The sequence below is a fragment of the Melozone crissalis genome, unplaced genomic scaffold (genome assembly GCF_028551555.1).
Source record: "Melozone crissalis strain CALT ecotype California unplaced genomic scaffold, PUWL_Pcris_2 ptg000016l_1, whole genome shotgun sequence".
NCBI classification, from domain to species: Eukaryota; Metazoa; Chordata; class Aves; order Passeriformes; family Passerellidae; genus Melozone; species Melozone crissalis.
The window spans coordinates 32,949,181-32,970,260 of NW_026535794.1; the positions used below are offsets into that span (position 1 = coordinate 32,949,181).

General features: G+C 38.6%; 2 protein-coding genes across 2 annotated transcripts; both read left to right on the forward strand.

Annotated features, from left to right (window-relative positions):
- The first annotated feature begins 766 nt into the window (after positions 1-766).
- CCDC126 (coiled-coil domain containing 126) lies at positions 767-4,941 on the forward strand. Its single transcript, XM_054273645.1, has 2 exons — positions 767-1,170; positions 3,354-4,941. Exons 1-2 carry the CDS (start codon positions 933-935, stop codon positions 3,533-3,535), a joined length of 420 nt encoding a protein of 139 aa, XP_054129620.1. The 5' UTR covers positions 767-932; the 3' UTR covers positions 3,536-4,941.
- A 6,500-nt stretch (positions 4,942-11,441) lies between these two features.
- On the forward strand, positions 11,442-20,795 carry FAM221A (family with sequence similarity 221 member A). The gene is made up of 7 exons (XM_054273806.1): positions 11,442-11,535; positions 13,083-13,256; positions 13,770-13,960; positions 16,549-16,755; positions 17,568-17,678; positions 18,332-18,420; positions 20,146-20,795. The coding sequence occupies exons 1-7, from the start codon at positions 11,480-11,482 to the stop codon at positions 20,206-20,208; spliced, it is 891 nt and encodes a 296-aa protein (XP_054129781.1). The 5' UTR covers positions 11,442-11,479; the 3' UTR covers positions 20,209-20,795.
- The last annotated feature ends 285 nt before the right edge of the window (positions 20,796-21,080 follow it).

Consider the following 21,080-nt stretch of genomic DNA (forward strand, 5'->3'; position numbering starts at 1 on the left):
CCAGGACAGATATCCCTGAAGATGTGTGGCTCAAACTACTCCAAACTGTCTGAGCATTTGTTATTTAACTGATGAAGCTTTCCTACCATTTGCTTTCCTCCTGAAGCCTTCATCTATTGAAGGATCAGAATTGGGTACTATGGTAAGACATTTTTTAAAGTTGAAGTAAAATGCTGGACTGCAATGTGCCAATTTATTTTGGTTTTATCTCTTTATTCATTAATAAGACACCACAACAAATAAAAAACCTTAATGGTGTACAAAGCCAGGAGAGGAAGCTTTGAACTAGCTAACCAGCCAAGAAACATCATTCCATGTGTTGTCTGTTCGCACTTGTGCTGTACTTGAAAGTGAAGAGTAAGAATTGAGTGAATCATTTCACAAGATCTTGTGTCTAGATGTATGTGTATAACTCATCACAGTATTGTACAGAAATGTTATACAGGTCTCTTCTAGATACTGCATCTTCTTTGAAATGTATTTGAGTGTAATGTCAGTTTAAATTCCAATATTTCAAATACTTGTGGTGCTTTGTGGCAGCGCATAAGTTTTGATTTTTGGAGGATAAAAATTGGTAGAAATAGGAAGAGGAAACCCTGTAAATAACAGGTGAGAAGGAAATATAACTGAGCCTGAACCTCTAAGCAGATAAAAAAATTTGTTTGCTAGATGATGCAATAATACCATATTCTGAAACTGATATTTGTTCTTGATCTCAACAACAGTAGCAATTTTGAATAACCAAGTGGTTCTTTACAAATTTCAGGAATCAAGATCAGCTAAAACATGAGAAGATACAGTCAAGATGATCCAGCCAGAAGGTCTTTCACTTCATAGAAATATTATTTTTGTTTAATATGTAATATAATTAGACGAAGCCAAAATCAGTTACTTTTCTCGAAATTAGGACGTGCCTGTGGCCTTCATCAGAAATGTTTCTAACATTTTCAAGAAAAAATATGTCCCAGAAACTGAGTATGTTTTTACTAGTCTTTGGAATCATTTGGGGTTTGATGTTGCTACGCTACACTTTTCAGTATCCAAGACGCCAAAGCAGTGCTGAGTTGCGTGGACAGATACTAGATCTCAGTAAAAGATATGTCAAAGCACTGGCAGAAGAAAATAAAAACCTGATGAATGGTGGTGGTGGAGCCTCTATGTCCGGATATGGTAAGAGGAAAAAAGCCATAGTTACTTGAATATATTACTTTTCTGTAAACTAAAGTTATAAATTTTCTTTTTTTCTTTTTAAGTAGTATATGCTCTTCAGGAGAAAAAAACTTCTCTGTATTAACTGATTTGATTTTAGTTTATGCGGTGAAGTTGAAGATTAAGATGAGTTGCAAAATCAAGCTTCATACGTGAAATTTTTGCTTTCCAGGATTTTTTTAGATCTCTTCAGGTACATGAATGCAGTTACTTACGGAATTAACAGCACGTTTGTCTTTTTCTGAATCCTCAGCTATTGAGGAATAAGCATGTGCTTGATTCAGGGACAAAGTTTTATATTAAGTCACTTCGACATTCCACATTCTTCTAGTACCTCATTGCTGACTTCCTGCTTTTATTTATTGAATTTTCTTCTCCCTGAAAAAGCAATGAAAAAGGAAGATACTAGTTGAGTTTGCAGTCTGGAGACTGCAAGGCAATTATGAATTTGGCAAAATCTCTCCTTGTTTTAGAAGGAGCCATAATAGACAATGTCCCTTGTCTTGTGAGCTATAATACTTGATGCATAATATCTCTGATTTGCCTGTCTTGTGAATTTGTACCTAACTTTGATTAATAGGTTGCCAGTATTTACTATCTTATGAAATATTGAAAAGATAACTAAAATTGTTTATGTTTAAAAATAGTATTTCAAAATATGTAATGAACTTTGATCCCCTTAAGATTTACTTAAATGGCTCTGCCTGTTGTAGGATGCCCTTTGCAGGCCTTTGGTAAGAGTGCAAGCAGCAAAAATGTGTCTGAAGTCTTTTTGCTGCTGCTAAGGAAGAAGAAAGCAAGTCTGTGATGACAAGAAGTGCAGGAACAACCCAAGAGGAATAGGAGACTAAAAAGTGTCTAAACCATTAATCCTTTCATTCTTAAAATTAATTTTTATCACAGTGCGAGACTGCCTTCTCTTTTCTTTGCTGTTTTCTCCTCCCACTTTTTTTTTGTCATCAAGGACTTCCTTTACTGCATAATTAGGTTTTTCTGTCATTTAGGGCGTATTTCTGAGTGAGACTTGTCTTCTGTGTTTTTTTCTGGAGTTTGATATAAACTTAAGTCATCTCTTGATCTACCTGCTGATCATCAGAATTAAAACTTGGCAATTCCCTCCATCAGATTGTTGAGCACAAAATGATACTACAGAGTACACGACCCACTCTCTGTACATGACCCAGACCCTGCTCTGGCTTGAAATGTTTAGCGAATTTTTTCTTTAAAGCTCACATTACTAAACAAGAACTAGAGGGAGGTACTTATTTTTTTTTGAAATTTAATTTACTATTAATTTTTAATTTTATCTGGTTTACTCCTGTTTTTTCATTTTGATGCCTGTGATCTTTCTCCCCAATCTTCCTGCTTAGTTAACTGATTAGAGGGCAGCAGGTAGAGACAGAGTTTGTAGATTTCTTCATGTGTAAGGGGAATCTTAACAGCTTGTAAAACCTGGTAAGTTTGTTAATGTTTTTCAAAGCTGAAAGAAGATGGTGATTGGCAACGACGTAAATAGTTTTTTATTGAAAGATGTTACTGCTTTTTTGTTCCAGATCATGAGAATTTTTTTACCATCTTTTCTCTTATTTTTCAGTCAACAAAGATGTAAATAGATTTTTTTAACCCTTGCTTTATAGCTTATGTAAGAAGCAGTAAGATAGCTTCTAATGACAGCTTTTCTGTGGGCTAAATCTGTCATTTATGGGAAAGCTATTAGCTACCTTTTTTATGGTGGAAAGTATTTAGATATATTCTCTTGCATCCAAGGCTAAAAGATGACATAGCTGAGTATTCTAATGCTGTTGTCTGGATGAAATTTGAAATAATACATTTGAATAGCCACTTCTAATGTTCCAATTAGTGTTTTTTGCTCTTATACTCTAATATTTAATTGGCTGCCTTCACAGTTCCCTGTTATAATGGTATCTCCCTTCCCTATTTTATTCCCTAAAATAACAAAGGAATGTTATTAAAGAAAATTCAAGCAGCTGTTTAATTCTGTACTTTTTAATCAATCTTCACTCCTTTCCAAAAAGTATGCTAGGGGGAATAGCAAGTCTTAAGATGTGAATGTGTTGAAATGGCAGTTGTTTTCCACACAGAGTAAATAACAGGCTGTAATTTGTTTTTTCCATTATCTTCAGCGGATCTTAAGAGAACAATTGCTGTTCTTCTGGATGACATCTTGCAACGCCTGGTGAAACTGGAAAACAAGGTTGATTACATCGTTGTGAATGGCTCAGCAGCAAACACCACTAATGGAACTAACCACCAGGTGCCAGTGACTGCAAACAAACGTGCAAAGCCAGCAAGCAACATCAGATAGCAAACAGGCTGCTCTGTGTTGCTGCACCATTGATGGAGAATATTTAAGATAAGCTTTTTGTCTCTGGCTAGGGCAAAGCAGTAGTTGACTCTAAAGCAAGCATAAACTATTGTATTCTACAACATGCTTGGATCTGTGTAGGCCTAATGTGCTTAGGTTCTCAAAGCATTATTTCATTGCCTTTGAGCAGTGCTTCTGAAGTGATCTTTGTTGTCTCTAAAGATATTTTGATATGATTTGATGTAGTAGGCCATTGGATAATAACGTGGAAAGCAATGGGAAACTTATAGGTAGATTTTTGAAATATATTTATTTAAGTATGAATATAACATATCTTTTGGATAGGTGAGCAATATTGTAGTTTATTCATTTTTTGTGGTCTGCATTAAGCCAAGGTAACTGAGGAAAATGTGTTGCTAAACAGATGTTAGAAGATGTGTACACTTAAAATATTTTCTTACTTATTTACTAAAACAATATTAAATTGAGGATAGTGTTGGTGGTAATATTTTAAAATTGTGATCCAAAGAATGTCTTTATTTGCACTATCTGTCAGAATAGTTAAAGAGAAGTTACTGTATATTTAAGAAAATTTATTATAATAGGAAATCATTCTAGGTAGTAACACTGTCCAGGTTTATCTTTATGCCAGAAATAGGGCAGTTAGATTATGAAAAGCAAAATCATCATCTGTGATATCTTAGATGATTATTTCTTAAAAAGATGTATGTATTTTGTAATTGCAGATAAAATTATTTAAGTGATGGAAATAAGTTTTGAATATGTGAATATAGTTTATTTTTATTCATTGTTGTTTGTTTTAACACTTTGATGCCTTGCAGTTTGTGTTTAGTATAGCACACCATCTCCCTGAATTGCTTTCTTGATCACAAGGAAAAGCAATGAAGGGAATCAAGGCATCTCTGCATTTAACAGGGGTATGTGTACTAAGGGTGTCTAATCATGGAATAGTTGAGAGTTAAGGTAATGTTTGCCTTATGTTTAAGTCAGCCTTACAGCTAAGTGAATTGCATGCAGTGTTGGGTGCACTGTATCTCAAATGTTACTGAAATCATATTGAAGTGCCACTGAACCTGTTTTTTTAAACTGTACTGAATGTTTGGGGGGGACAGAATGTTCAGGGACTTTTGCCAAAAGTGTCCTGTAAATGAGGTTTTGGGGATGAGCAAAACCAGAGGCACTGGATGATATACCAGGCAAAGTTATGTGGTTTTTTTCCTTTCTTCTGTTTCCCTGTGTATATTCTTGATGGCTATAAAGGAACATACAATTGCAATCTTAATTAATACTTAGTATCCAGATGATTTTTTTTGTCACATTATGTGTAAACATGTACTCACTTCAATGCAGAAAGAGAAAAATAAATTTTTAATTGTACTTGTAAATGTTCCTGGGTTTGTTTGTTTGTAATTAAATGGTCTTGTCATTCTTGCTACATGTGCTCTGTCAGTTTCTGGATTGGAAAATTGTACATCTGAGTTTTAGTAGTGTTCTTTCTGGTATTCTTCCTTCTTAGTCACTGACTTCTGCTCTTGAAATTCTAATGCCCTGAAACTTTCCTCAGGTTAGAGGAGAAAGGGGAGAAAGAATTGAAAATAAAATAACTGATTTAGATCTTTAATGGCAAAGACTTCACTGTTTAACCTAAGAGTAAAGATCTGTGCAGAACTTCTTTTGAACCTGCAGATTGACAATGTGAAGATAGAGAGAGAGAGAGATTTATATCCATCTGTCTGGTTTTTTTCCTAGATACTTGGTTGTTACAAACTGAAACCTTTGTGCTATAAACATGTGGTTGTTTTCAGAGTAGCAAAACTAAACTTCAGGTGTGCAGACTAAGGTAAAAAAGGGTAAGGAAGGGATAAAGGGAGGGTCTCAGCTGACTTGCCTGTTAACAGTAGTAAGAAAACATCTGCATGTTCTAGCCTGCAGCCTCTTGTGTAGGACTTGTGAGAGGTGTGGCAGCCCTACCAAGGTAGGAGGTTGTGTAAAGAACCCAAGGGCTTGTGAAGAAAGCCTGCAGAAGGCTACAACTTACCCCAGGTCCAAAATGCTTGGTAGTATCCCAGTTTTTGGTTGGGCTGCCAAGCATATTTTTTCTTTCTGAACAATATTTAAGTAATATTTATGCTGCAGTTTTTATGATGCATCTGTGGATTTCCCATTTCAGATGACATCACAAAACCTCATTCAAGTCTTGTGTGTATGGAATCTCCTTATGGTTGGTTGGTTCTTAGGCTGGATGTGGTTTGGGATATTACTTCCTTTTCTTTCATCTTCTATTTTTTAGAAGGCAGGAGGACATAAAACCTCTCTTATAGAAACAACTGCTGATTTGGGGCATGGACGAGTGTTTTGGTTTTGTTCTTGAAATCTTTTGGTAAATTAGGGGATTTGAATTTTCCCAGCTGTAATTTGCCTCATGGGTGTTTATCAGCTGATTTCTCTAGGTAATTGGCAGTACTTCTGTGCCTCTAAGTGATTGCTTAATGTAGGTAGCAAAAAATGACAAGGTTCACTTCCAAACAAAAGTTCTAATGAAGAAAAATGGAAAGAGAAGAGTATTTATTGATTGCTGTCTAAATAGAAATAGCCCAGGTCTCAATACAGCCCTTGTGTTCTACAACGAAATACCTGGCAGGCAAAAATCTTGGGGAAATTGTCTTTATTGGCTTGTTATTTCTGTTGCTTTTCTCATCTAAATAGATAGTTTGGAATCTTTGCATAGTAATCTTAATGTAATGAAGATAACCAAGCATTTTTTCACAGTTGTATGTGAATAAGAAGTGCTGAGCATTTCCACATTAAAGAACTTTTGAGATCAATGGATGGACAGATGCTCCTTCTAAACACACTGATACAACTCTTAACAAGTTGCCTATGCACTGTTGAGATCACAGAAGTTTGCTGATCTGTTTTAAATGAAATAATTTTAAAAATACAGAAACATGGCTGAGGATGTACAGGTTCTTGTGTTTAGTGTGGTGAAACATCAGTATCCTTGGCACCCAGTATTATGCATCACGTATTGCACAGTTGTCTGTTTTTCCAAGTGACTGCTAAATCCTTTTTAATAACGCAATCATTTAAAGAAGCTGACTTGATAGATATGAATTCTAATTTAAAATATTTGCTAATTCGGATGTTTCCAAACCACATCATGTTTGTGATGTGTGCAAGTTGCTTTAGCAACCAAGCTCCTCCTGTGCAGGTACATGTTCTGGGGGTGTTTGCTGCTGTCACAGCCTTTGTTCATGGGAATGTAGAAGCAGAGTAAACTTGGATACCTCTATCAAGAAGTTATTTAGAAAAATGATTGCACAAAATGTAACATTCCAGTGTATTATGTTTTCTTGAAAACCTTTTAATTCCTAAAAAGACACTGACTTATTGAATTGGCTGAGCGTCTAAAATATTCTTATGTACAATTGGTGTGGTGTTGTGATATTTTTAAAGGTGATATAAAATGTAAATTAGCAATTAATCCAAATATGACCCTCCTTACCTAGCAATTGTGCTGTTTTAAATTTTGTACTTTAAAAAAAAAGGCTCTGCTATTTTGGGGTTCAATTTAGTGTATCTGATAGCATGCCACCTTCAAAGGCAAGAACAAAATGGGAGACTTCCCTTTATAGCAGCCAAAAAAGTGAATTAGACTTCTGCTATGTTTTTCATGTATGACTGGTACTGAATGGGTATTTCACTAATCTCAGTTTGTTAGGAATCATGTACGCAGGCATTTGAAAATATCCTTTAGGTTATTAAAAGAAAGTCAAATTAAAAAAAAAAATCACATTATATGCATTCATGGAATCACATCTCTTGAGCACCAGTGGCATTCCATGCTGCTGAATTATCTTATCTCTAAGTGATCTTAATTACTACAACTTTCTTAACTGTGTTTTCAGTACCTCCAGCAAAAACTTTCATTATTAATTGATCCTTGCTTGCACATGAGCTTCCACATTCCCTGTGGCATTCATCAACTTACTTTGTCAGTTGGTGTCTAATCGGGTTCTGGTTTTCTAAAAGCAAAACTGAAGGAAAATATGTTAACATTTTAAAATCCTGTAAACTAGGCTTAATAATACACAAACTAATTTTTATTGTAGCATAGTATATGGTCATGGTTAGAAGTTTATAAAAGTGAGTGCTGCTTGCGTTTATTTTCAAGTATATTGGGATATTGATAACACGTGTGGAGGGAGGAAACAATTTGATGGGAACTGTTTCTGTTATGCTTTATGCCTCTTAAATTCTTCTTGCTTTCAGAAGAGCTAGTCAGATAGTCATTGACCAGATCCATAGAAATAGAATGACTGACTACTACTTCAAAATGATGACTTGAGGTTTAAAATATTAAAAAAGGTTTTTCCTAAATTAATTATTTTTGCATTAGTGAAGTGACTATCTTCAATTTATAGATGTTTCACTGAGAATAATTTTAAGTGCTTGTCAAATCTGTAAGGGTTTAAAAAAATGTAAAGGGTCACACGTTTTATTGTTAACAGAGGGTGTTGAGAGAGACTGTCAACACGCTGTGAAGCATTAAGCTGTTGCCTTTGATGTGTAGGCAGCACCTTAGGTCTCACAGAGCTGTACTGTAAGTATGTGTCCATATGTTCAACCCACTTTGATGTGTTCAGAGATCTTGGGCCAGCAGTATCCGTATGCTGCATCACAACTCCAGGAGGTAAAACATGCCATCTGTGTTCCTGGTCCTTTTACTTACCTTGTGTCATGGCTTCTTCATGGCAACAGAAAGCCTTTTTTTTTTTTTTTTTTTTCCCCTGCTATTCAAAAGTATTTGGTAGTTTACAAAAAAAATCTGTTTTGAGCAATCTTTAATGAATTTTATTTTGGCTGTCTATTAACAATCTCTTAGAAGGGATGAGGGACAGAAATGGGTTATCTAAATTCAAAATGTATTCCAATACTCTTGCTATGACTTAAAAAGAGTGTTTGAGATACCTTTATTAGCTAAGAACACCATTTCTCGGTTACAAAAGTACCTTTTATGTCTGTAAAAGATTACAAAGTACCTTTTATATCCCAAGTAAGTCTACTGATCTAGGTTTGGATCCAAGCAGATCTTATGAGGGTCATATTAGCACTGGGTGCTAATAAACTGAACACTGTCTGTGTTGCAAAACACTTGCTGTGATGAAATCTGGGGAAAAAAATCCTCTATTTTTTGATGGGAAGTAGTTCATAAGACAGATGCCTCAGAAAAAAATTACTTGATTTCCTAATCTCAATAAGTTCTCACTGGCTGTTCATGCATAAACACTGAAATGAGTGACATATAGACTAACATTTGTACCCCTCACTGAAAGCTGCCTTATTATGAAACCTGGTTCTTCTCTCTGAACCCAAGCTGTATTTCAGGGGGCTGTTTCTAACACAGATCTTGCACAGATGAGGTACATCAACCCGTTACACAGGAGCTCTGCTCATTCTGTGTGAGTCAGGCTTGCCAGAGCTCTTCCCCCACACCTCCCCCTTTATTGGCAGGGCTGGGATCTCTGGCAGCAGCAAAATGTGCATACAGATAAGGTATCTCAGAGATCTTCTGTTTTGTGCCGCTCCTGTGGAGCAATGTGTTCCTCAGTATATTCAAAGTCTGTCTGCAGAGCTTCTAGTCCTGCTTTCAAGGACCCCATCTGTTTCTTTTTTGGAGTTTTGGTCACAGGAGGAATTTCCCCTGACTTTTCCCTGACAATCCTGAGGTTTTTGGTGTGATTTTATTTTCTTCCACTAGCTTACTTGAAGACTGCAGTGGGGATTTGCTCCCTTATCTTCCTGCCTTTGAGGGTGAGCTGTTTGCGTTCAGATCTCAGTGTGACAGGACGTGTGTGTTGTGTTCCAGTGCTGCCTGCTCTGCTGAAATTTCTTATACATGTGGCATAGCCACAGGACAAATGCCCAGACCATATGCCCTATCACCTTATTTGGATACTGAGAGTGTCCCTGTTGTTTCATCTCCTTCTGGGGGATGTTTTGGCAACACATTGCCATGGTTCTTGTGACATTCCTCTTCACCACCTTCTGCTGCATTGCTGGTGGCTTGCCCAGTTCAAAACTATGTGGCGATTTCCCTGAATTGCTGAATATTTTTTTTTTCTTTTTCTTTTCCTTTTTTGTTTTTAATTTTTTTTCCTCCAAGGAAGTATCATTGTATGGTATGGAAAAAGCCTTTCCTCTTGGATCTCAATTTGACAGTCTGAAGGCTCATAGCTAATGCTAGCAGGCAGAGCACAATTTAAATACCAATTTCCTAAAGCTTGGATAAGGAAACGTACTTTATTTTTTTTTTTCTTCACATATTTGATCACTTTGTGGCCAGTCTGTTTGTATCAAGGGGAAGCAGTCAATTTACACAGAGAGTGCGGTGTCTGAAATAGCAGCCTGTGGTGGATTCACTAAAAACACATTGGAGGAGTTTTTCCAATATGGTTACATTGATTATGGCATATGGAGAGGAACTGGGACTTGCAGGTTGCCAGTCTAAGAACCATCTTTGGTTAGAAATGTTTCCCAAATTTGGCCTTCTGTAGTCTTGAACTACGAGCCAAACATATTTTCTAATGGAACATACATTTTATTTTGTAAAGGAAGAGGAATCAGTGACCAACCAAAAGTACCCCTCACCTACCCACCAGAAAAGTGGGGTCTAAACAGAGGCAGAGGGCAATGTGGGTGCAGGGCAGGCTCTGGGAGGGCTTGGGTGCTGTGCTGGGTGGCTGCTGGCACCCAGGACTGTGGGTGCCCTTCTGAGGCACTGCACTGGTGGGTGTGTGCGGCTGTGCCCTGGCACTGCTGCTCAGGGAGTGTGTCTGTCCCGAGGGGCACAGGGGGTGACTGCCTTCCCAGAGAGTGTGTGCACACTACGTGGGTCCTGTGCTTGACATCAACCCCCTCAAGATTTGGATCAAACTTTGCAATTTTTTTTGTTGTTAATCAGTAGCCATAGCTGGACAGTTATGGTTGAGCAATTGCATTGTGAACATTGTACGCTTGGCTAATTGTTTGTTTTAAGGAAAAGAGAAGACAGTTCCAAGATGAATGGACTGTCTGGATGAAAGCCGCCAGGAGTGAAGCCAGCAGAACTGAGCAGTGACTGTGGGAAGGGGAATTCCACCTGTGGGCGATCATGACCACCTGCTCAAAACAGACCCCAGACTCAAATGGGCAGAACTGTGCCCGTGTACTAATTAGCATGACCAGAGGTATGACTAGCAAATAGGGGGCTGAATAGTAATTAGTAGAAAAATCGTGCAATTTGTAGCCAATGAATGCTTATGCCTTTGTTAAAAATGTAATAAACAGTGTAAAGTTTTTTATGGCCTAGCCTTTTGTGGGTTGCCACCTAGCTCCCTGCTTTGCACATGAAACAAAGCTGTACCCCTCCCCGCTGCGCGCCTGGAAACGACAAAACCCCGGGGCGGGGCTGGCCGTGCCTGGGAGGTGGCCATGCCCTCGGAGGTGGCCGTGCTTTCGGGTCTGGCCGCGCCCGTGGGCCTGGCCGTGCCCGTGCCCGTGGGGCTGGCCGTGCTGTCTGACCTGGCCGTGCCCGTGGGGCTGGCCGTGCTGTCTGACCTGGCCGTGCCCTCGGAGCTGGCCATGCCCTCGGGGCTGGCCGTGCCCGCGGGCCCGCACACGCCTCCCGCACCCGCCCGTTCCTCAGCCGCCGGTGCGGAGCGTGCTACGGCCAGCTGCCTGCCTGCGCCCGCCTCCCCTCCGCTGCCTCCGGGTGCCTCCCGCCTGTCCCCTTCCGTCCCCCGCCTCTCTCCTGCCTGTCCCCCGCCTTTCCTCCGCCTGTACCCCGCCTTTGCCCCGCCTGTCCCCGCTGCCTCCCGCCTGCCGCTCTCCGTGCGCGGCCGGGCCCTGCCCGTTGCCAGCCCGTGTCCCGGCCCGGCGGGCATGGAGCGGCTGCAGGTGGATGCGCAGGCCCTGGAGGAGTACGCGGAGTACCGGCGGTGAGCGCACGGCGCGGCGCGCTGGGGTCGCTGGGGCGGGGGACGGGCGTTCCCAGCCGTGTCGCATCCCCTGCAGCCGGCTCCGCATTCCTCCCGGAGGGATGCCCTCCTCCGGCCCTCCTGAATTGGCTGCTTAGGGATGTGCGGCGGTTTCGTGGAGCCGCATGCAGCGCCCGCCGTTCGCTGTCGCAGCCGGAGGTGCCGTGGCTGGTGTGCCCCGGTGAGGATGTGCTGCAAGCCGTGGCTGTCAGCGGTGAGGTCACGCATCCAGGGCGGCGTGAGATGGGCTGTGAGAGGCCATCTGGCCTCCCAGCGGCATCCTGCCCACGGCAGGGCGCTGGAATTAGGTGGTCTTTAAGGTCCCGTCCAGTTCAAGCCATTGTTTGATAATCTGCCAGCCGTACTGCTCCTTCAGAGTACGAGGAATTCTGTGCGTCGTGAGTTCCAAGTTTTGCATTGTATAAATCCCTTACACTGCTGTGTGTCTGTGGTAGTCTTGTCAGGGCTTCTCTCGAAAGGCTGAACAAAAATAAACACAGTCGTTGTGCTGAGATGAGATCTTAATTTAGTTTAGGAAAACCTTGAGTAAAACACCAGAGGAAGGCACAGTGGCATTTCTTACATAAGATGTGCAATGATTCAGTGGGTGTTGGCTGGGTTGACAGGCAAATGATAGCGTTGTGTTGGCACATTATTCTGGTGCTCTACAGTGCTGGCAGTGCACAAATCCACAGAATATTTGACAAAGAATCACTCGTTTAGCATATTTTAGCATATCCAATAAATAATAACTGAAATATTTACAGACATTAATAAAATCATTTTTAGCATAGGTAAGTGCTGCAGTTAAGTCTCAATTGTATTTTACGTATTTTATTTTTTGTCCTTAATTAATTCCATAAATGCAGAATTCAGATGCTGCTCAGGAGTTCCAGCTATTCAGTCACCTTGAATTTGACCATAGTGGTAACTTAATTGAGGCATACAGCCCCCACTAACTTCAGCTACAGAAAACAGCATAGTCTTCTTGCAAATCAGAAGACAACTTGGATGTGATGTTTGTTGCTTTGATGGCAGTGGGGTTGCCTGCTTGCAGCTGAATACTCAGACTAGACTAAGATTAATCTCCTGACACAAATTTGCAATACAGTTGGGTGTAGATGGGTGAAGTGACTTGCCAGAGGTCAGTCAAGAAGTCTGAGAGTCTGAGACAGAGCTGGCTGGTTACATGACCCTTGATACTCATTGCCTTTTTTTTTTCTTTTCTCCAAAAGAACCCCTGGTAGTTTGCTGTGTTAATTTTTCCTTCTCTCTTAGAATTGGTTTTCAGTCCATCAGAGCAAATTTTTTAAAAGAGCATTATTCAAAAAAATATTCTCTAAAAATCAGCTATAGTTCTGTTAAATTATTAGAAGAGTAATATGAAATACAAGTTTTGTTTTGCATTTACAGATAAAGTTCTGTTATATATTTTAAAAAATCTGAGAAATTACTTTTGTTTTTATTTTCTTATGCTTTTTTTTTTTTTTTTTTCGCCTTGTATCCAGAATTGTAGGTGATGATGATGGAGGAAAGCTCTTTACTCCCGAGCAATATGAAGAGTACAAAAAAAAAGTATTACCAGCTCGGCTGCAGAACAGGTTGTATGTGAGCTGGAGATCACCAACTGGCATGGACTGTAAGCTTGTGGGACCAGAGACACTGTGCTTCTGCACCCACCGGTGGGTAGCTTCCCTCCTTTCACACTTTAGTGTTTTCAAAAATCAGGAAAATGTGAAGTATTCCCAGACACATTAAAGTAGCGCATTGGCAAATTTATTTACAGTTTACGGGTTGAGAAAATTAGGTTTCAAATAGTAACAACTGTTTGTAAATGCAAATGTCTATATATTTTTGAGACCAAAATGGTTTTGTAGTCTCGATAAATTCAGCTGCAAGGGCATGAGTTAACGTGGATTGGATTGATTCTAGTAGTGCTCTCAAAGTGAAACATAAGGATATGTGATATTTCTGTGATGAATAGATGCAAAACCACCTGCTAATATGCATTTAATTGAAATGTCAGAATTAAGAGTAAATTACTCTTAAATTAAAAAAAAAGTAAATACTCACAATTAAGAGTAAAAAGTTCAATTAAAGCTACTTCAAAACAAAACTGTGAATAGTAAGCCTTTCAGGTAGTTTTCTGATAAATACTAACAAAGTTGTAAAAGTCATTACTTTTCCTGTTTTAGGTACAAACAACACAAAACAGACTACGAGGTGCTGCCCAAGGAGCGCCCCATCAGCGTGCCCTGCAGAGTGAAGGGCTGCCCGTGCCAGTCCTACCACTTTGTGCCCCTGAACGGCGCCCAGCCCGTGCGCTGCCGCTGCAAACACTTGGCGGAGCAGCACAGCGCCGCGCCCGGCTTCCCCTGCAACTCCTGTAAGCCCCTGCGGCATTGCCGGCCGGGAAACTCAGCGGGAACAGCGCCTGAGGGAGCTGTGCTCTGCCCACGGTGCTGGCTGTGCGCTGCCCTTGTCACTGCCAGGGAAATTAATCCACAAACAACAGAGGTCTATGTCCAAAAAGGAGACCGAGGAGTCGTTTTTTGGCTTTATTCGAATAAAGGGAGAGGCCATGGGGCATTCCCTTGAGATCTCTCGAATTTTTGGAGGACGCAGCCTCCTTTTTATCCTAATTTCCCGGCCTCATTTCCCCTCTCTCTTTCCCCATTGGCTGAGGTACTTGAGAGGTACAGACTCCCGATACGCCTAATACCAAAGATTTCCCTCTAATGTATAACTCTCCCTTTTAATTTTTAATTCTTGCAGATTTTAGATGTTTTTCTTCCCCATTTTTTCTTTCATCTTTCAATGTCTAATTTCCTTTATCAGCAAACCTAAAATTTGTTTGTAAAAGCAAAAAACTTTTTCCATTCATCAATCAGTGGAATCCTTCCCATTGTTTCTTTTATCTCCCAGTGCTGATTTTATCTACCAGCAGACCCACAGCTTGTTTGTAAAGACAAATCTGCTATTCCTCTCATAACCAATGTGTGTTTTCATGCTTGAGGAAGGATGAGAAGTGGGAAGGGAGACATCACCTTTTGCACAGGAGAGTTTAGAACAACATCCTTAGTTTTGCCTGGTCCAGTGAAGGAGTTTAAATCCCTGAATGCTTCAGATAAGTCATTATGGAGACAGATGCCTGAAGTTAGACAGTATGAAAAAACCCTGTTTGCAGTTTGCATGCACGTGCCTTTTCTACCTGAACTTGGTAGCTGGGAGAGAAAAGTGTAGATCTCCATTCCTCTATTGCCTAGCTGAATAGAACACTAATATAATAATAAAATATATATTATATTTTAGTATAATTATATTATATAATAATAATACCAACAATAAATATACGTTTATGTCTTTTCTCAAGTCAACAGGAAGTAGTACTCTGTTCCCAAATAATTCTATTGCCAGCACTCTAATGAAGTGGTTCATGACCATAGAGATTGTGGGTCTAGAAATGCAAATGGGAATGGAGTTTCAGCAAGATCTTAGAGAAGGGATGAAGAGGAAGCTTTTTGCTGCAGTTGTTTGAGGTTAATATTATGAAACAACAGTAATTATTAACCACAGGAAATAAATAATGCATAAAGATCTTTTAGTTTGAAACGTCAAATTACATAAGATGAAGATTTTTTTTTTGCTAGAGTTCTGCACTGTTATTAAATTTCTTTCATGGAATGTCTCTATTTTGTACAGGAAAAAAGTGTAAACAGCTTTTGCTGGTTGAGAATCATATCCCACAGAAACCATAAAATATCTACATGACAGCCTTCCAAGAATTTGCACTAAGTTGTGTGAAAATCTTAGATGTGCAGTTGGATAATTCAGACTGAATCCATAGAACACAATATTTTCAATATTAATATATATAATGCCTTTTGCTTAGTGTTTCTCAAACACTTCTGAGGGCGTCACAGATTTCACAGTGAAGTTCCAAGAATTGCTTCTATTTTGGACTTGTTTTGTTTTAATGTAATGATATTAGTCTTGTCCAGTGCTGATAAATCTAAGATGACAGATAAGTTATAACTGAAAAACTTCACTGCTTGTTGCTCTGTATGTGTTGCATATACTGTATTCTGTGTCCAAACATAGAGTTCTGTTACTCAGGAGTGCCCAAAATAATATTAAAAAACCGTTAACATTTTCAAGAATGTGATCAACATATTATGAAAGACTTGAAGAAATTTTTCATGGTGCTCCACAAAATGAACTGTGAGCTGGGATTGGGGTGATTTGTATAATGAAACATTTGCAACATCACTTCCTCAATTTCTTGGTCACATCGTTGCTCCAGAGGGGCTTTGATGACAGTTTTAGATGCAGCTAGGGCAGACAGGTCAATTTACTCTGTTTCAGAATGTCACATAACACTTGTATAACTATTTCAATTCCATCCTGTGGCTGTGGAAGCTTAAAAATTCCCTGAAAGTCAGTCTAATGATACTCCTGTGTAGAACCTATTTTGTTGCTTCCGCAGTCTCTATTTTCCCTATTCCACAGTCTCTGAGAAAATTTTGCTAATTTTCAAAGATATTTAAATTGTGATTTGTGTAATAAATTGTGATAGAAAGTTTCTCCCCCCTGGAACATTGATACGTGCTATACACCTTTGGAGGGAATGCTGCCAAAATGCTGGCAGGTTGTCAGCTCTACCCATGTCAGAACTTTTTATTTGTTGTAAGTGGACGGAGAGGTGTGTTGCTATTGACAATGAATACAAGTTACAACATAGGAAATGCAGTTAGATATCAGAAAAGAAATTTCTGATCCAGCATTGGTCCAGGCTGCTCAGAGAGGTGGAATCTCCATCCTCAGAGGTACTTGAAACTTGGCTCAGTAAGATCCTGTGACGGGATGGCCCTCATGATCTAATCCCAGGAGTCATTCCTTCTCTTTTAAACAGCCTTTTCACATAGCTGGATGCTTAAATCCCATCACCATCTCACTGATTTATTTGTTTCTCAGGTTCCAAGTGTTCAGGCTTTCACAGCTCCTTTACCTGTGCCTGTGGTCAGCCGGCATATGCTCATGAAACAGTTGTGGAAACCAAGGAGGAGCGCTTAGCCCAAGGAAAGCCCGTGGGGCAGGATGTTCCTTACGCTGCCATGGGAGGACTGACTGGTTTTAGCTCTCTAGCAGAAGGCTACATGAGGCTTGATGACAGTGGAATAGGTACGTGCAGCTGAAATTTTAATTCTCCACCTAAGTTTTGAAAAGTACTAAATCAAAATAGAGTTTCACAGTTTGAAGGCAAGTTGGATGAATAGGAGTAGGACTGCAGAAAGACTTTTCCTTTCAGTTGTCCTCAAGGTTTTAAGCGATCACATTGTCCTACTCACTGTAGTGAGTTGATGAAAACCCTCTTTTTCAACAATTCTGGTGTTCAACCCGGTTGCTTCTTCTTGAAATGCAGCATATCCTTTAGAGAGAACCTGTAATTTCTAATTCTTCCTGTAGCCTGGTACTTCCATGTTCTATTTGTGTTAGTCCTTTAGCCTAATACTGTCCAGGTATTTCTTGGTTATATATTCACAGCATTTTTGTTTCCAAACTCAAAGGTTAATAGCTGTTCAGCATAAAAAATAAGAGGTAGAATTGGTAGAACTTTTAACACACATGTTAGTTGATCTCGATACGTTTTCTGCTCTGTAATTTTGTGTCATTTAGTAATGCACATGTTTTGTCCTGAAATACTGTTTTATCTATTATTGCCACATACCCGTTATTTATTTTTTAAATTCTGATCTGGATTCCTGAATTTTCTTGAAGTTTAGAAACTAAAACATAACTGTAGTGATTGAAGAAACAAAGCTTTTCAATGCCTTTGAAGCCATCCTTGTAATGCTTTTGTTAACTCCAGTTTATGGGGTCTGCGCTGAGAGTTGTAGATATGAATCTGTAACCTTGTTCTGACCCCAGCATGTGTATTAGGACTGTATCTCCTGGAGTTAATTATTGTTTCCATTCACCTTATTTTCTGACAGGTGCTCCTTCTGCTGAACTTTTAGAAGCCCCAGTTACTAGCATGGATCATCCATTTCTAAAAGCATTTCAGGGGCCTTCAAGTTCCACTCAATCCATGCCACAAATAGCAGGTGATGTATAAATAGGGTAATACTGTTATACAAAAATAACTCAATATATAATTAATTGATTTTATTAATTAATTGGAGGATGCTCAGGGCATTAAAATGAATATTGAAGCTTTGCTATGTGATAAGTTAGTACAATATTCATGTACTATTCAAATGCTTAGAACAACTTTGCGTTTGTTATTTTTGCTTGTGATGTTTTACCTGAAATTATTTTTTTCTTAATGCTTGTTATCTTTCCCATCAATGGTGTCATGTATTCATTGGATCAATTTTTAAAATTCTTAATTTCTCTTAGAAACTCATCATATCTGAATGGGTTGTACATATTCAGCACAATCCTGTGAAACTACCTTCTGCCAGAAAGGTTTTTCTATATGGGATTATGGATCACTTACACTTATTTTATGTCCCTTATTTAGTACAAAAATGTACCAATAAATATAACAGTTGAACTCCTTTAAAACATTTATAGTATTCGCAAGCCTATTTGAAAAAGGTTTCCCTTTGGTCCCAAATACTGGGCTTTGTACATATCTGTAAAGGTGCATTCTCATTTTAAATGGGTTTTGACAAATATAAAACATAACTAACAGAATAGCAAGTATCATTAATAAAAAAAGGGTTTTGTTTTCTGTTTATGTTTTGTTTTTCAGGTAGTTCAAGTGCCACAGGGCAAGTTTCTCACAGAAAACAATCAGAAGCTGATGACATGGCTTACTTTGAAAAACGTTATCAAGAACGGGCAAGTTATTACATTTATTGCTTAATTTAAATACACTTTCACAAGAGGATATCTAAACCCCACAAATGTATGATTTAAGTGGCATATAAATGCATTATATTATTCCTGCTCAATTACTGAGAAAGCTAGCTTCTTAACATATATTTTAAAATACAGTTATGAGCTACTGCAGGATTACAGAGGTCAGTCATGTGTAGGATGGCATTTACCTTAACCAGGCAGATTTTAATTGAGGTAACTCTCTGTTGCAGAAAACCAAAACATTTTACTATGTGACAGAAAGAAACAACAACGCAGAGTCACAGAAACTCCCTTTGACATTTAGGACTAGGTGTTTGCTACCCCACTTATACAATTCCAGAATGTTTTTTTGTTTTTTTTTTCTAATGACTGTCTGTGTAAGTTTGGCTAAATTTGGTCTGTCTTTCTTAGATGATCTGTATCACCCTCTTAGAGGTGCCTCCTCCACCACACTGTTTTTAGTTTAAATGCCCTGTGGTATAGGTTATTCACATGTTTAAATACCTATTCTTTTCTCACATTAGCCCTGTAGCTCCACCATCTCAGCTGAAGTATGTCTTGACTGTTTATGAATTCTTTGGTAAAGCCATGTTGCATAATCAACTTTTAAAATGTAAACTGTTTTGTTATTTTGCTTGCTGGCTTGCAACAAGGTTTTGTTAAAGAGAAAGCTGTTCTAGCTTTGTGAAAGTTCAAAATAGTTCAAAAACTATTCAAAATAGTTTTCATTGCTTTCTAAATCTTCAGAAAATATGGACAGATGTTACAAGTATTACATTGGTTCATAGAAAACATGAAATTCAAATTTCTCTGTTTCTTTTTCCCCCAAGATTTTATTTTCTTTGCAAAAGGTAGTAGAAATTTTAGATAAAAACCTCAAGCCTCCAAAGGGGGAAAGGAGATTTAAAATGCATTTTTGTGTAGACCAACATCATTTGCTTAGCAGTAAGTTAATTTGTAGACATCCCTATGAGGTCGTGTTTCCTTTTGGTATTATTTTATGATGGGAAAAAGCATGTTAATTCTTTCTTTCTAGCATTTTAAACAGCAGTGTATGTGTTAGATGGGATGCAAAAGTCTCCACATCCCTTTTATATAATTGCTCTAAATATGATTTCATTCACTAGTATAACAATAGAGAAGAATTGTAGCTTCTAAAGCCAACAGATATATTTGTTTGGATAAATAGTCTTACTACGAAATGACAGAGTGAAATGTGTATGTGTTGATAAATTTCACAATGCTACAAGAGCCTGTGGTGTAGAAAAAATCTTACAGGGGGAAGTAATGGTCAGCAGGGAGGCTCTGAGATGAAGGTTCAGCACCATTACCGTGTGGTTTTATGTGTGCTGGTTCATCTACCTGTGTCTGTTAGACATCTGCAATAAAACTGCTCCACCTTCCATTGACATGGAGATAAACCCTGGACATTCCTGAGGCACACTGGCCTTGAGGGGTACTCAAATACCTGAACTGCCATTAGCAGAGATAAGGCAGCCTGGTTTCCTTAGGGAAGGAGCTGCAGCGCCATGGAAGTGCTCCTTTGTGAGCAGTGCTGGGTTGGGATAATAATGTTGTGTACCTTTCTCCACTGGATGCATCCCCCTGGTAAATTTGTGACTGGATGTAGACATTTAATATTTCATTGTTAGCTGATTTGCAAACCAGTGTTTGAACCACTGCTGGTGTCTTATTTTGTTACAGCTGAAAATGGAGAAGGCTGCTAAACAGAAAGAGAGGAATCCAGTGCCATCGAAGAAGCAATGAGACTAATAAAGAAATACTTTTTATTTGGCACATTGGTCATTATTGCATGAGTATTTTTCTCTGTGCCTACCTGCATAGCTGTATTTATTCATTTATTTATTCTTTTTTTTCCTTTGCTGAAATTAATTTTCAATTATCTCATGGTAATAAAATTGGTTCTTTAATCAATGTGTTTCTAATCTCCAGAACTGCTACACAGATATTTCTTTGAAAATGGAGAAGCATATTTAGAGAGTTGCAGGTCTGAGGGTTTAAGCTCTGAGAGTTTAAGATCTGAGAGAATAACCTTGTATTTATATATTAGATTGTAGGCAATAGATATGTTATATATTAGATGGTAAGAGGGCAAACAAAAGATGTCTTAGACTTTTATGATACATCTTCTTTATTTGTAGAGTCCTTTAAACTCATCTTGGTTATGGGTTTTATATGGTGAGATTTGTTCTGTTAATATTGACATTTTAATATTTTCTTTAAATCCTTTTCCCCTTTCTGTTGATTTCATCTCCTTGACATAAAATTCAAACATACCCTTCTTCTCTCACACTTCTGTAGGCTCCATTCTTGCCATCATATAAATGTTTTTCTTAAAAATAGGACATTCTATACACTTGCAAACCCACTTCCATGCTTATGAGCTACTTGAAGGGATCTTGCTTGTATACTTTATCCCAGATTTCTCTAGTGGTACTATTCCCCCAGTTCTATTTTTCTGTTGCTATCCATAACAATTATTACACTAAAATTCTGAAAGCCTTAAGTGGCAATAGATATGTTATTTATAGCATATAAAGCAATAATTGCATGCTGTTTGGTACATACTTATTTATCCAAAGTTTCATCATGTCTAATCCAACACAGACTGAATCACC

Coding starts and splice junctions, on each gene's coding strand:
- CCDC126 (XM_054273645.1), top strand. CDS start 933: ATGTTTCTAACATTTTCAAGAAAAAATATGTCCCAGAAACTGAGTATG. Junction 1,171..3,353: donor AGCCTCTATGTCCGGATATG/GTAAGAGGAAAA, acceptor CATTATCTTCAG/CGGATCTTAAGAGAACAATT.
- FAM221A (XM_054273806.1), top strand. CDS start 11,480: ATGGAGCGGCTGCAGGTGGATGCGCAGGCCCTGGAGGAGTACGCGGAG. Junction 13,961..16,548: donor CGGCTTCCCCTGCAACTCCT/GTAAGCCCCTGC, acceptor TTTGTTTCTCAG/GTTCCAAGTGTTCAGGCTTT. Junction 18,421..20,145: donor AAAAACGTTATCAAGAACGG/GCAAGTTATTAC, acceptor ATTTTGTTACAG/CTGAAAATGGAGAAGGCTGC.